At 33.8% G+C, this 15,845-nt stretch overlaps 2 protein-coding genes across 3 annotated transcripts; one reads left to right on the plus strand and one right to left on the minus strand.

The window, feature by feature from the left end:
• Positions 1 to 5,014: 5,014 nt before the first annotated feature.
• Positions 5,015 to 9,022, plus strand: LOC125197212 (aspartate aminotransferase, cytoplasmic). The gene is made up of 12 exons (XM_048095924.2): positions 5,015 to 5,192; positions 5,373 to 5,444; positions 5,524 to 5,585; positions 5,662 to 5,745; positions 6,225 to 6,324; positions 6,414 to 6,534; positions 6,676 to 6,839; positions 6,947 to 7,084; positions 7,458 to 7,579; positions 7,710 to 7,804; positions 8,241 to 8,361; positions 8,757 to 9,022. Exons 1-12 carry the CDS (start codon positions 5,136 to 5,138, stop codon positions 8,839 to 8,841), a joined length of 1,221 nt encoding a protein of 406 aa, XP_047951881.1. The 5' UTR covers positions 5,015 to 5,135; the 3' UTR covers positions 8,842 to 9,022.
• Positions 9,023 to 9,289: 267 nt separating this feature from the next.
• Positions 9,290 to 11,433, minus strand: LOC125197327 (rop guanine nucleotide exchange factor 9-like). Of its 2 annotated transcripts, XM_048096062.2 has the most exons (7): positions 11,145 to 11,334; positions 10,904 to 11,020; positions 10,649 to 10,803; positions 10,492 to 10,566; positions 10,152 to 10,418; positions 9,767 to 10,087; positions 9,290 to 9,671 (listed from the first exon to the last, which is right to left on the minus strand). In XM_048096062.2, exons 1-7 carry the CDS (start codon positions 11,332 to 11,334, stop codon positions 9,423 to 9,425), a joined length of 1,374 nt encoding a protein of 457 aa, XP_047952019.2. In that variant the 3' UTR covers positions 9,290 to 9,422. The 2 variants fall into 2 exon arrangements, with proteins under 2 accessions (XP_047952019.2, XP_088913345.1); XM_089057219.1 differs by having other exon boundaries at positions 10,904 to 11,433.
• Positions 11,434 to 15,845: the final 4,412 nt, after the last annotated feature.

The following is a 15,845-nucleotide window of genomic DNA, read 5'->3' on the forward strand; positions in this document are numbered from 1 at the left end:
TTTGATTTTATTTTTTTTAACAAAATTAACTACAAATTTTTAGAAATACAAACTTGTAATAGCTCAAATTTGATACAAACTTGAATTAGTTCGATTAAGAAAAAAAACTACTACAAATTAATAGAAATAAAACATTCATAAGTTATAGCATCCATCATTCATCAATAATAAACATCACAATTCATATATTAATCCTAAATGTGACTTAAGAGTGAATGATTTTGGGACTAATTTAATTATTTAATTTTTTAAATAATATAATAAATGTACATAATTTATTAAATTTAAAAAAAATTAAAAAATCGAGTAATTCGGGTAGTTTGGGTAGCCCGATACCGATCGGGTTATCCGATACCCGATAATTCAAAAATCCTATACCCGAACCCGATCCCGAAATCCGAAAAATCGGATATCGAATATCCAATTATCCAATATTTCGGGTTTGGATATCGGGTATCCAATACCCAATATCCATTTTGACACCCCTAATTATAATAATTAAACTTAATTAAGATACGTTTAAAATAGAAAATAATCTTGTTGATTTATGTTATAAAAGGCATAATATAATGATAGTTATATACACTATACTCCATATAAAGGAATAGCATAAATGTAAGACAATTAATACAATAATGCAATTTATTAGAAGATTTTGTTCTGTTTAATAAAAGATTTTTCCTTCCTATTTATTAAAATTAAATTTACATTTATACTGAATTGATTTGAATCTTAAAATAAAATTGCAAAGGTAATTTAAATATGAAAACAAAGGCTTGGCATAAAATATTACACAGACGATGATATAGGAGTAGTATATATGATTATATACAAATATTAAATCGAGCCCCACCAAATTTTCCACATAAATCTATGGTATAAAGGAATACTACTATTTTAAATTTAATTCATAAAAAATAAATTTGATGCCATAAAATTAATTGTAGTGCCAATGCATAAAACAAAGGCAATTCCTGTATAAAATTATCAATTAAATGAGATAATTTACTCCCTAAAACCAGTCGATTTTTTATTAAAATATTTTTAAAAATCAAAATCAGCTTGCTCTCCAAATCAATATTGATCTTTAAATTGGGATGAACATCTACAGTTTAAAGCACAACTCTAAGTTCATAACAGGTGGGCTTCTACTGGGTCGGGCCTGGGCCAGGTCTGGATCGGGCTTTGAATGGGCCTGGGCCTATGCTGGGCTTGGGTTTATAAAAAGGCCCAATTGGAGCCCAACTTAACTCTCAAGCCCAGCCCAAGCCCGCTCTATTTCACTAGTGGGCCTGGGCCTAGGCCGGGCTGGCTCGGCCCATTTGACATCTCTAAGTAGAACAATGCTTTGAGGATGAATTTCAATTCCGGAAAATTGTATGAAGATGATGCACAAAACTCACAAGGCAAGATGATCCAAAAAAGGTTTACAAGACGAGATGGTACAAAAAGGTTCACAAGACGAGATGATATGAGAAGGTATTTGTTTGGATGATAGCATAAAAAAATTAAGAAATTGAATATGAATAACTATTATTAATATTTAACTGGACATAAATAACTATTATTATTATTTTATTGAGGATGATAAACATTAAGAAATTAATTACATGCATGTAGTCATTTTTATAATTTAGAATTTTAAGAATTATTTAGTGATAAAAATTTGTTGAATGTCAGTGACTATTATTATATTCCATTGGATGATAATGTTTAGAAATTAAATATATACACATGAAATCGTTTTTATAACTCAGAATTGCAAGAATTATTAAGTAATAAAAAAAATAATTGGATGTAAATGACTACTAATATTCCATTAGATGATAACGTTTAGAACTTAAGTATATACACATGAAGTTTTTTTTTTCCTTTTATATTTAATACTAATAATAAGTAATTGGATATGAATGACTACTAATATATTATTGGATGATGGACTTTGTCTCTCAGCTTTACAAGCGGCTGAATTTTGTGAAACAACTTTTGTATGATAATTTATCCAAGCACATCACTGCCGCTACATTTTTCCACATAAAGTTGATTCATACTACTATTTACTTTTTTTACTTTTTTCTTTTTCTGGAATGTACTGTCTTCTTCAGCTTTACCCGCGATGACTGAGTGTTATACCCAGGTCATTACAATTTACGTCAGCTACTTTTCAATTTACTACTTTCTCTCTTTCTATAATTGTAATTAGATGGACATGCTACTGAATTTTTATTTGATAGTAATATTAGTAATCAAGAGTCTGATCAATGCAGGGATTCGGTAGATGGCATTGCGACTCTGAGTAAAAAAGGGGCCACTATTTGTGCACACACATAATTGCAAGCCATCTTTGATTCACAACTCAACCAAAGATGATGTATTTTCACCTTCAGTAAATATTAAAGTCATCTCTATATTAATTAATTAAGTTGAAGCAATACTAATCAAGACTTTTACCAATTTGGTGGCAGTGATACCAGTGCGTGGTGATGGCCTAGCAATAATTCCAGAGCAACCAGTTCCCAGTTTAAGGTGGGATTTCATTATTATTTGATAACATTGACTAAATTATAAAACTAATTAGGTGTGCGTTACCATTCTCAGGTCTGGGTGTGATTAATTAATTGTAATATACTATTTCAGGCCAATTACTTCTCAGATTTTATGGTACTACTAATATTCAATTTCTAGGAATAATCGCATATTTAAATATAAAAAATTGCACGTATGTAAATAGATATAGGAAAGTAAAATATTAGTAGTACAATACTCGATTAAAATGGCTTGCATGCCTATCATAAGTGTTGTTGCATGTTCGGGCTAACAGCCCATTCAATTAGAAATAAAGATTGCCAGTTACAAAATATTAATCAATAATAGTACTCTATTTGTTTTGCACAAACTACGCTTTTAGGAAGAGGAAAGAAAAGAATATGAAAACTAAATATCCGAATCGAACGCAGCCTTAATTTTTGGAAATATTGATTCTTTGATTCGGTTTTGGTTTGGTTTGAACATATAAAAAAACGAATTAAAACAAACACTGAATTTACTTTTTATATTATAATATAGGGTCTTGTTAGGTTGAGATTTATCAACCTAAATGAGAATTGAGATGCAATCTCAGCCACCCATCCAGAACATTTGTGAAATGTCAACAGCATGTAGTTTATGTCAACAGAGGGGCATAATTGTAATTTTATTAATTTTTTTTTTATTTTTTTAGAATTTTTTTTAATTTTTTTAAAATTTTTTTTTTCGTTTTTATTTTTATTTTCTTTAAATTTTTTTTTCAACTACATATACAATTCATGTCAACTACACATCAAATGTCAACAACTTTATTCAATAAATACTATTTGACATGAATAGTACATGTAGTTGACATTATATTGTGCAGTTAACATGAATTGTATATGTAGTTGACATGGATTGTACACATAGTTGACATTATATGTGTGTAGTTGACATGAATTGTATATGTAGTTGAAAAATAAAAATTTAAAAATTTAAAAAAAAAATAAAAAAATAATAAAAAATAATTTTAAAATTTTTTAAAAATAATAATAAAAAATTTAATTAAAAATTGAAAAAAAATATTTATTGAATAAAATTTACTATGATATTACCATTCTGCCCTTTCATAATTAATTAATCTAAAGATATTTTCCATGTGGAAAAATCTGGACCACTCATTTAATAAAAATGAGTGGCTAATATTGCATCTCATTTCTCAATTAGCATAAAAAATCTCAATTGATCACGATCCTTATAATATGTGTATATATAATAATTTATACGTACAATATAAAAGTCAAACTTAACAAAGTGTAAAACAAGTTAAATGCAATATTTTTCACAGTTAAATATATGTAAGTCACATAGTAGTTATATTTTATTTTTGAATTGTTGGATTTTTTATTTTTGGATATTGTTATACAATTTCGATTATTTTCGGTTTTACTCAGATTTGAGTTTGGTTTGATTTTAATTTTTTAGGAAAATTCAACTTTCGGTTCGATCCGATATTAGCAAAATATTGAATCGAAAACGAAATGCATGCACACCTCTACTTTTAGGAGCAGCCGAGCAGGAGCATTTATTTTTCCATGAATGATAAAATGCATAATTAGAAATTTAGTATCGTTATTATCAGTATTTCTCCAATTATATTATCAAAATTCAAAACCCATGAAAATTGAATTGAAATTGGAAAAGAAACTTTTAGACCGAAACAAGATTGAAGAGCTTGGGAACTTGATTTTGTGTACTTTTACAGGAGAATGCTAATTTTCATCAACCCTATAATGAAAAGGCATATTACCTTGATTTAATGCAAGACTCTATTAACAATTTTGAGAAAATTGATAGTATTAAAGTTTTTTTACCCTTGATATCTGCCCTCTATCTTTTGAGAAAAAACGAGTAACCAAGCAAAAATTTTATATCAAATACAAAAAATAAAATATGCGATTGATAAATTATTACTCCTAAAATAAATGAAATGGCAGAAGGGCGCAATCCCGGACGACGACGATATATATGTGTTGGAAACTTGGAATGTTACGAGTGTTGTTTTACGCAAATAATTTGGTAGTGTGTTATTTATATACCGTTTTGGGATAGGGTTGTGATCAATTGAGCTGCTAATTCATTAAATCTCAACAAAAATTTTGTTGATATTTTTTATACACTGCGTTTATGAGTTAGCAACTTAAGAAAGTTAGCAACGGATCAAACCTGGTTTTGGTATAATATCTCGGTTGAGTTTTGACTCATGGATGATAGAGCTCACAAGTGTGTTTAATTAGCTGTTTTCAAAGTTTCCATTATTTATGAATAGTTATAAAGAAAATCATGAAAAAAATCATTTATTAACAATTCTAAATCATTTACTATTTCATATGACTTTCCTAATCCCTTTTTAATTTTATTACTGGAGTATAGAATATTCGTGGACTGGCTAAAACTCAAAAATGAAGCAGTGAGCTAGAGAAAAAGTAACCCACAGTTTTAATTCCAGCACCTCCCACAGTTTACTTTTTTCTTAACCACGCAACCTCCATTATAATCCCAATTAACAACTCCGGGGTTTTTCACGCATTATTCCAATTCTCTCCACTTCACAAATCTCAACGAAAATGTCCGATTCTGTTTTCGCCAGCATCGTTCAGGCTCCTGAAGATCCGATTTTAGGGGTAACGCTGCTCTTACTATTTTCGATCTCTTTTTGCTTTAATGATCCGATCAGATTGAATGAGTTTAAGTTTTTTGTGATCCTTTGCTTCCAATATCACGCACAACTTCAACTTGTATCGTGTTCATTTTTTTCTTTTTTTGTTTATTCGAGTTTGGATCACTGACTATGAATGGAACAGGTAACTGTTGCTTATAACAAAGATCAGAGCCCGGTTAAGTTGAATTTAGGCGTCGGAGCTTATCGAACTGAGGTGTGTATCATCTAAAGCATTTTGCGTATTGAAAATTAGTATATATAATATTTTTGGCTTTATATTTGGTAAACGACAGGAAGGAAAACCTCTTGTTCTCAATGTAGTGAGGAAGGCAGAGCAAATGCTTGTGAATGATGAGTAAGTTTTTTAATGCTTTTATATTTTGATAGAGTGGGAATGTCAACTTTAATGTTTCATTTTCATGATATTACAGATCTCGTGTGAAAGAATATCTTCCAATTACTGGAGTGGCAGATTTTAACAAATTGAGTGCCAAACTCATTTTTGGAGCTGACAGGTATAGGAACTGGAATATAGTTGAAGTTGCAGGTTTTTATTGAGTATAGCAATTCTTTGGAATTTATTGCCCCCTGATGAATTCATAGTTGTATTCTTCCAAAGAGGAACTGATTTTCTGTTGTCAAGATTCTATAAGATTTCAGTTATATTTTTGATGTTTTAATATAGAATGGATTAATATATAAGTATATTTTAGATTGTACAAGTTCTTTTTATAAATACTCATGTAATAACAATGCAGTATTGCATTTCCTTCGATAACTCGTGATAGATTTTGAACTCCTAAGTCTCATTTCATTTGTAGGATTTGTTAGGTTAATTCTTTTTAAGAAGCATACACCCTGAAGTTTTCTTTCAAAATTTCTATTCGATAAACAAACATCTGCCACACTCAAGTAACATTATAATTGCAGAATTCTTTTGAACTTACCTTTGTAGCTTTTAATTGATTTGAAGTCTTCTTTTGTGAATACACAGTCCTGCCATCCAGGAGAATAGAGTGACTACTGTCCAGTGCTTGTCTGGAACTGGCTCATTGAGGGTTGGAGGAGAGTTTCTGGCCAAGCATTATCATGAGGTAAGTGACATACTTTTCAATTTATTCTGTCTGTCAAATATTCCAAATATGTGTTCATATTGATAAATTCTGTAATTTGTTGTTGCCAGAAAACTATATACATTCCATTGCCGACATGGGGAAATCATCCCAAAGTTTTCACTTTAGCAGGGTTGTCAGTGAAGACTTATCGATACTATGATCCAAATACTCGTGGCTTGGACTTTTCAGGTTCTCACTCTTTTCATCACAAAACCTATAATATTGTTCTAATGTAGACAACTAGTGTAATTCGATGATATGAACTAAATTTTGAGATGGTTGTCTTATAGTAGTTTATATTTATTTGTTTGACACCACCTCTCTACACAGGACTACTGGAAGACCTTCAAAATGCCCCATCTGGAGCAATAGTTCTTCTTCATGCATGCGCTCACAACCCAACAGGTGTAGATCCAACCTCTGATCAGTGGGAGCAAATCAGGCAATTGATGCGATCAAAAGAATTATTACCTTTTTTCGATAGTGCTTATCAGGTAAGCATCGATGATGTAACAAGTTCCGCGGATAACTTAGAGCTCATGTCTTCTGGATTATCATCTTAAATGAGGATGCCCTTGATGCACATTAGTTTGATGTATAGGGTTTTGCTAGTGGGAGCCTTGATGCTGATGCAGCGTCTGTGCGGATGTTTGTTGCTGATGGAGGAGAATGTCTTGCAGCACAGAGTTATGCTAAAAACATGGGACTTTATGGTGAAAGAGTTGGTGCGCTTAGTATTGTGAGTGCCACTATTATTTATCATGCCTTTTGTTATAACTGCCACTAGTCTATTTTTTTTACAAAAGACTAGCAACCTTGTAAAATCTAGAACAAATGTTATCTTAAATTTGTAATTAATGCCTTACAAAATGGGGCTGCCTAATGCAACATCCTTGAGATGTTGATTATGAGAGTTTGGCTTGTCAAGAAAAAAACAGTAAAAAGTATAAAGTAGCTGTAATAATCTGCTAATCACTTTAAGTCAGCTTTATTTTGTTTTATATTATATTCAACCCAGGTATAGAGATGAGGCATTGAGAATCTAACTCAATTCACTTATATTTGATTCACAAGTTATTCAATTGATGAAGAAGCCTCATTTTGTTCCACAGGTGTGCAAAGGTGCCGACGTTGCATCTAGAGTTGAAAGCCAATTGAAATTGGTCATCAGGCCCATGTATTCCAATCCTCCTATTCACGGTGCATCGATTGTGGCGGCTATACTTAAGGATGGGTATTTTTCAAGAAAACCACTATATTATCTTTATATACTAACAAATAATAACTTCATGTCCTTTGCTAATATTCACATGTTGAGTTGAGTCCCTGATATGCTAAAGGCTAAAACTTATGAATATGTGCAGGAACATGTATACAGAATGGACAGTTGAGCTGAAAGCCATGGCTGATAGGATTATCAGCATGCGCCATCAGCTTTTTGAGGCTTTGCAAGCCAAAGGTAAGATGATAAACATTTTTATATGATAGCTTGGCTTATTTTGTACATATCAAAGTATTGATTGTTTTCCTTCAAAATGAAGAAGATTAATAATCTTACCCACGTGCAAAGTAGAAAAATGTGCATGCAAAAAATGATTGTTAAGATAGAAGGTGAACACACTTGCGGAAATTTTTGATAGCATGGTCAACCCATTTTTTTATTTTCCCTTTTAGACGAGAGAGTGAAAATGTGTCAATGGTTTTGTTCTTCTAAATTGATGATAGAAGTTGTAGTTTTAAATCAAACTCGAAATACTTATCTATGCAACTTAACTCTGTCTTTTTTGTTTTTAATCCCATTTGTGGTTTCTAAGCTAATGGGAGTGGTGTTCATTGTAATGGTATCCATTGGTGGTTTCTAAGCTAACGGGAGTGGTGTTTTATTGTAATGGCAGGGACACCGGGTGACTGGAGCCATATCATCAAACAGATAGGGATGTTCACATTCACAGGGTTGAACAGTGATCAAGTTGCTTTCATGAGAAAGGAGTTTCACATCTACATGACGTCTGATGGGTAAGGAAATTAGATTCTTTATTTACACTTGATAAGTGGTATCGGGGCTGGGTGGAGGTAATATGTGTAAGAAAAGCTAGTATTGTGCACGCAGCAAGGTGTCACATATAAAATGCAAATTTGATGTTAGCAGTTCGACATAAATACATAGATTTAGCCTTCAGGTATTGATCGTAGAGAAGGAAAGAATGAAAACTCTGACACATGCTTTATGAAGTGTTGTTATGAATGGTTCGAAAACCATAACATGCATCAGTTTGCTCTCTGGAAACTGCAGTCATCATATGTTTGCAACTCTAGTAGCTGAAATGAAATTTTTAAGATTGAGTGCTCCATGGTAAATGAATCACGAAAGTTAACTCTTTATCCTTCTCTCGCGATCTTTCTGTTTGCAGGAGAATCAGCATGGCAGGTCTGAGTTCAAGAACAGTTCCCCATCTTGCAAATGCTATACATGCTGCTGTTACCAAAGCTGCATAGAACAGTCGGTTAAGGGCGCGATTTTGAGCAGTGAATTTTAGTGTTTGTTGAATAAAAGGCTGAATGTGATTTGGAAGACAGTACGATGAGAATGTGAGATTGATTTGAACAATTTATCTTATTTGAATGGAAACCAGTGGCTGTATTGTTTCCGCCTCAATAATATTTCTCTCGATTTCCATGTCTGGTGGTATGAGTTTTAACATTTTAAATGCAATTTCTGTGCCAAATCGGTATAGTTATAAACATTATGGTGAAAAATGAGAAGGTAAAGTTTCTCTTACTCTACCAAAATAAGATTGACATACATGTCTACGGCTTAGTGAACTAAAACAATGTTGGAAGCATTTAATTAGACTAGACTTTTACGCCGAAAATATGGTATCCTTGTTTTCCCTCACACAACTCTATGTCTAGAACTTCACCCTATCTACAGTAGTATGAAACATTTTTCAACATTCTTGTGTACATAAAAACCATTTTTTCAAGTAATCGTCATCCTGTTATCATCTGCTTCACCTTTCATGCAAATGAAGGTGAACTACTAAATACACTTCCATTGTCATCAAAACAAAAATTTTCTATTTCACTTGTGCCTCAGGAGGCTCAACTCCCCACCCAATGAAATCCAAAAGTGTACTTGAAGTTGGTGTGTTTGCAGCATAACACATCTTCTCTGCTGGCTGGTCTCCTAAGCTCGGGACGTTGTTCTTTGTTGGCGACGTTGCGGCAGAATCAGCATATAGCACGTCATCTATACGCGACATCACTGTGTTAGCCGAGGTCTCTAGCACTCTCGAATAGCTCTCGAGGATCGCTAGCCCTACATCCTACCTCAACAAAACCAAAAAATTGCAGTGAGTCCAAAACAAGTTTGATGAACCCACAATTAGACCAAAAAGAAAAAGAGGAAGTTTAGTACTACTTTGTTGTACTGGATTTTTGTTATGTCAAGTGAAGATTGTGGAAGACCAGGAAACTGATGCTTCAATAAGAGCAAGATTGTCCGTAATCTCTCCTCAAACATCTCTCTCTTCTCTGCACTGACATTGAAACCCCATGAAGGCTTGGCTTCCTTTTGATTCATTTTCCTCTTCCATATGACAATAGATGCCTCAATTCTGTTTTTGATATCAACTACTTTATTTTCAGATGATAAGTCTAAGGTTGAGAGAAACTGTTGAGTATCAAACACCTCATCAGTTATGCTTTTGTAGATTGCATCACCTAGGCATGATTTGCCATTCTACAAGAGCAGAGACAGGATAAGTCAAGATACAAGTTTAAGCATTTAAATCATTTGAATGTACCTTTGGAAGAGTTTCCATGTAGCTTTCAGGGACATTCATATCTGATAAAATCTTAGCATTGATGGCCATGGATGCTTTCAGCACTTGAATGACCGCTTCCTTCTGCTCATGCATGAAGAGGCGCGAGTCTTCTGAGAGGCCGTTTGAGGGAACCTTGATCGTAGGCAACCACCACTTGTCTCCTTTCTGAACTCCTTTCTCAGACTCCTCTGCGTCTCTTGAGACATACCAATATTCTTGCTCGCTCTTGAAGTTATCCAACGTGTTCTAACAGTTATGTCATGCAACCAAATCAACCTCCGTTCAACACTAATCATTTATGGATTATGACTAGCCTTACAAGGAGCATTGCATCAAGCTTCCGCAGTGCCGGGATGTTCGTGAGGAGGTCTTTCCTTTGCTGCGTCACCATTATCTTGCAGTCAAACGAAAACGAGTGATTTTGGATACGAAATGCTCAAAATATGGAGTGAGTATTTCATTTTTGTAAAAACTACCTCTATGTTAGTTCCATCTTTTCCTTTCTGCTCAGAAGCAACGAATTCGACTATGTGATCTGTGACAGACACAAGCCATGCTACTTCACTTCTCCACCTTGCCTTCCTCTCTTCCGACATTGGCTCTAGCTTCCATTGTTCTCCAAATACAGAAGCTGTAACAACAACAACAACGACAACAACAATATTAGTATTTATTTATTCATCAAAGTTGAAAGACAAAGATAAATGATGGAGCATTAAAAATGATGGTACCGGCGAGATTGGTGAGGGCGTTGGACAAGGCATGCGCGGAAGAGACACCCTTGCCGCAACCAGACATGTCCTCGCCGAGGAGCAGCTTGGCAAACCTCTCCTTCAACGTGTCCGTTTCTAGACCAAAAAATGGAAGCAACGTCAAATTCAGACAATCATCTTCAACATCTTTGTCGCCTCTTACATTTGGGCCATTACTAATAATTCGATGTATGCAATCACAACAGAATGCGAGGAACACCTGAAACTTGCTTCTTCTTTGACGGTGAAGGAACTTCTGCTTGGCTTCTTCCCCCACCGTTACCATTGCTTGAGGAGGAGGAAGATGGGCTCCTATCACTTGCCTTCTCATCAGAAACAGTTTCTGCTTGCTCAGTTTCCATAGATTCAACACTTTCTCCATTATCTTGTTCACTGCTATATGATTGCATTTTTCTCTCCCTCATTTGATCTCAACAACTCAATTTAGCATTCCTATCATTTGGCAGAGTGCCAAGGAAAAAAGACCATCAATCACCCCTTTGTTTCTTTTATTTCTTCTTTTTTTTTTCTAAAGTTTTGTGCAATAGATGGAAATGAAAGATGAAATTAGCAGCAGGTCTCTAAAATGGAGAGAGAAAAATGAATGGCGAGAATGGCCAAGAAGCCCGGGAAACCAAACCATAACCAACCGACACTTCTTGCATGCATTTCTTTCTTTCTAATTCTTTTCTCTCCTCACATGCCCTATTGATTATTGAATATGTACCTATATCTACAAAAATAAACTAATTACAGTTGCTAAACTGTATACATAATAAATTCCACTTTACAATTTATTTTTCCCTTTTTGCATTGCATTTGGTGACTAAAAATAACGTGAAACTAATAAATTTTGATATAAACTTTTTGTTTTCTTTGGTACTTAACTATGGGTAGAATTTAACTTAAAATTTTATCAAAACTAGTACTAAGTACTACTCTCTTTGTTCCATAATAATAGAGTCATTTTGTTATTTTGGCATGTTCCATAGTAACTGAGTCATTTCCCTTTTTAGTAAAAGTCAACACATTTTTCTACATCTACTTTACTCTCTCTTATTTTTTTCTCTCTTCATCTCTTTACCTTTTTCATTTTCCACTTTATTCTCCTTTTACTTAACTCACCTAACACAATTTTTCTTAATCTTCGTGCCGAAAAGAAACGCCTCCATCACTATGGAACGGATGGAGGATTATTTGAGTCAATGTTCTAAATTTCATAATGTGTACTTTTATTTATATCGAATACTAAAAAGACAAAACTTAATTGGTTTGTATTGGATAAATGTGATCGTCTAATAATCAAATAGAATAATTGATAGCAAAACCATACATAAATTAATAAATATATGTGCAGTCCAATTGTTGGTCAATTTATGATAATATTGAATTGTAGTATAAAAGCTCGTTACAACTATAGTTGTATGCAGTGGGCGGAGCCAGGATTTTAATTCTGGGGGACTCAAATTAATGCTAAAATTTGTTGAGTGTTTTTTGTGTTAACGGCGTGGAAATACCTCCGGCATAAATGGTAGTATGTACGAGAAATGAATAATGAGATAAAGACTTAGAGCATGAGTAATAAAATTTAGAAATATAGTAAGTTAATAACAACATCGAAAAAAAGTTAAAAAAAAATTAAAGAACAGATTTTTATAATAAAGAGTGCTATTCAAATTGATTTTACTAATAATATATCTATGTATCTATGTATTTATGGAATTAATGAATAATTTTCTTCTATTCTAGATTTTTAAAATAAAAGTGATGATTAAAATGATTTCTAAATAATATTATGTGAAATATTTATATATTCATGAATTAAAGAGATAGGAGTAATTTATATTGTTAAATAATGAAAACCATTTAATTGTAATTACAAAAAAAAATCTACAAAATTAATAGTTACTAGAGAAAATTAACATGAAAAATTCTTTATGGTATAAACTAAAATTATTAGCTATAAGATTATTAGTATACAATTACTAGAGAAATTACCAAAAATTGCATAAAAACTAAAACATTAAAAATGTTTTATGTCAGCACCTAGAATTCATGCCACCTCAGCTACTAATTCAATTATTATGTGATTTATACATATTTTATCTATAGTAATAAGTGGAATGGGTGAGGGGCCCAAGGGCCTCCCGGACCCCACCGTGGCTCTGCCACTAGTTGTATGCGTTTTTCATAGTTGTTTTAAAATTCATACCTAAATACTCTCTATAGCTATACCTACCTATTAAATATTTGGATACATCGTTAGTTGAAAATTTCCTACAACATATTTAAAGGGTAAGAAGAAGAAAACATCGGGAACAGAGACAACACAGTCACATTGAGACATTATGAGCCCGACTCTAAGTTGAGTCATCCTTAACTCGACCTGGCTCTGATATCACTTGTTCGGATTGTCGACTGCAACAGATGTTTGATATTGTCCGCTTTGGGTCAAGCCCGCACGGATTTATTTTTGGATCACTCCCAAAAGGCCTCAAACAGATTGGGGTTGGACATGAATCATATACATCTTCCAACTTTCCTCAGACTCCCGATGTGGGATGGGTTTGTACTCAACATTTAATTTCCCCAATAAAAAGATCCCATGTAAAATAGAAAAGTTAGATATCTACTTTTCTTCGTAAACCTTTTTAGAAAATAATAAAATATTATCCAATGATTCTAAGGTGAAAACTTTTGCTATCAATAGTCCTGATAGTAGACGATATAAATTTTCCGATTCTCGACTGTCGTCACTGAATCGCAGCTGACCGAAGGAAGGGGTGGGTACACCGAGAAAGAGAAGCAGTACCTTCGGTTTCGAAATTGGGGGTTTTCAAGGGATTTAGCCTTCGGCCATCTCTATGAGGAAAATAAGCCTATAATTTCTTGTTATTAGTGCTTAAGACACCCTCGAAGTTCGGGTTCGGAGGTTTAAGCACAATTTGTTGGTGGCTGATTGTGGTTGCTATGTTGGTGGTTTGATGCTTGATTTCTTATGGTTGTCTGCTGCTTCATTACCTGATGCTTGGTTTTATCTTGGTTGTTTTCTGCTTCAATACCTGGTTGACTACTTGTTGCTTGTTTGTTTAGCCTATGATGAGATTTCTGTTATGTTTGACGGTTGATTGTTTGGTGCTTCTAGCTTACAACTGATATATCATGAGACTTTGTGTATTGTTTGATGGTTAATTGGGTGGTGCTTGTTGCTTACTCCTATATGATAACATTTGTGTGAGTGGGTAATGTTTTTCTCTTAATGCTTGTTGATGGTTGGTTGGTTGCTGCTTGTTTGCTTTCTGCCGTATGATGAGAATTATCTGATGGTATCATGTTATGCAAAATCAATGTGGTTCACATGATTACATTGCTAGAGGCAAAATAAGCAAAAGCATATAAGCTATTTGAGTGATCTCTGTCCTAGTAGCCAAATGCAGTGACCAGTTCCCCAATGTCACGGAAAGCCCCATCGTTGTTCTTAGGCCGTGCTAAGTAGTCCAACACCTCTCTCACCATCCTTTCTTCCACCTCTAGAACATCAGGTAATCCATATGTTCTTTCCAACTTGTCCTTGTTCATGTGGGGGAGTTTATAATTCTTCCCACCCCTGACTTCTAGCATTTGTATGGGACAATCATGTAGTGTAAGGAACACACTGTTTAGTGTTTATGGTGGCAAATCTTAATAAGAGCTGCACACATTCACCCTCAGTTCATCTGCATTGCTGCATAGTTTGTCATCCTCCAATGACTAGATTGCCCTAAAAAACCAAGGTCTAATATGTTTGTATGTGGAGAGTTTGGTGGTTGACAAACCAGCTGGATTTTAAATCCGTTTGAGTTGGCAGCTGCCTCTAATCTGGATTTGTTGTTCTTATGTGTGGTTTGGCACTATCCCGCTGGATATATATCTCTTTGCTCGCATCTATAGACCACTTGGCTTGAATGAAATGAATAATCTGTACAATAATAGACAAATTTAATGATGACATATGATGAGATTTCGTTGATGGTTTAATAGTGTAAAAATGTGCTTACCTTGCTAATGAGCCACTCCCTTGCAACTACCTTTGTAATTGTTGGAATTGCCTTTGTTTCCAGTGTGCTTTGAGTTCCTACTTGTACAATGATTGGAAAAATACCAAGCTTTCCATCAAATAGTGTTTTGGCCTTAAACTATGGTCTGAAAACAATACACATGAACGTTATTTTGGTAATAAACCTCTTTGACTTGCATGCTCTATATGAGTCCTCTTCATTAGGCTAACATGTACTACATGTCTGCACTCTTTGTTATGTAAAATCATTTCTCTTCCATACAAACTATGTTGCGCATGTGATGATATGATACTTTACCTTCACTTATTATGGGTTGGAGTTGACTAAAGTATCATCTCAACCGTGCCAACATATTCTAATCAGTGAGATGTGACTTCACTACACTTATATATGGTCTCAGTTGTTTCTTTTTGACCTAACTGCAAAGTATAGTTTTGCTTATTCCTTTAATGACAAAAAAAAAAAAAAATCCTTATCCACACTCTTTTTATCTGCTCTTTTATACCCTTGAACTTTCTTTGCCTACCATGATTGCAGGTTCTCCATTCTTCATCATCTTTGCAGCTGCCTTCCATAGCTTGTAAATGGTCTTCGTATGCACACCAAATGCCTCTACCGCCTCATATGCCCCTTTGTGAATAACACCACCATGGTTGTTCTTGAGGAGAAACTGTATAATATTGTTTTTCATGTTGTTGCTCAAGTATTGTTTTACCCTTTGTTCTTCATGTTGTTGCTCAAGTATTGTTCCATTCCCAACAATGATGAAAATTTTTTAGGGAACTTTTGAAGTTAATGCGGTGGAGTTTTTGATTTTTTTTGTGACCGTGATAGTTGGGTGAAGTAAATGAAGAGATGAATGT

This window comes from Salvia hispanica, chromosome 4, assembly GCF_029641045.1.
Source record: "Salvia hispanica isolate PSC_SH4W2 chromosome 4, Shi_PSC_v1, whole genome shotgun sequence".
Lineage (NCBI taxonomy): Eukaryota > Viridiplantae > Streptophyta > Magnoliopsida > Lamiales > Lamiaceae > Salvia > Salvia hispanica.

What these genes read in the sequence shown, in the direction of transcription:
- LOC125197212 (XM_048095924.2), top strand. Translation starts at nt 5,136, where the DNA reads ATGTCCGATTCTGTTTTCGCCAGCATCGTTCAGGCTCCTGAAGATCCG. An exon ending in CAAATGCTTGTGAATGATGA is followed by an intron (nt 5,586 to 5,661) that starts GTAAGTTTTTTA and finishes ATGATATTACAG; the next exon opens with ATCTCGTGTGAAAGAATATC. An exon ending in TGGCCAAGCATTATCATGAG is followed by an intron (nt 6,325 to 6,413) that starts GTAAGTGACATA and finishes TGTTGTTGCCAG; the next exon opens with AAAACTATATACATTCCATT.
- LOC125197327 (XM_089057219.1), bottom strand. Translation starts at nt 11,306, where the DNA reads ATGGAGAAAGTGTTGAATCTATGGAAACTGAGCAAGCAGAAACTGTTT. An exon ending in AGCTTGATGCAATGCTCCTT is followed by an intron (nt 10,419 to 10,491) that starts GTAAGGCTAGTC and finishes CATAACTGTTAG; the next exon opens with AACACGTTGGATAACTTCAA. An exon ending in CAAAAATCCAGTACAACAAA is followed by an intron (nt 9,672 to 9,766) that starts GTAGTACTAAAC and finishes TTGTTGAGGTAG; the next exon opens with GATGTAGGGCTAGCGATCCT.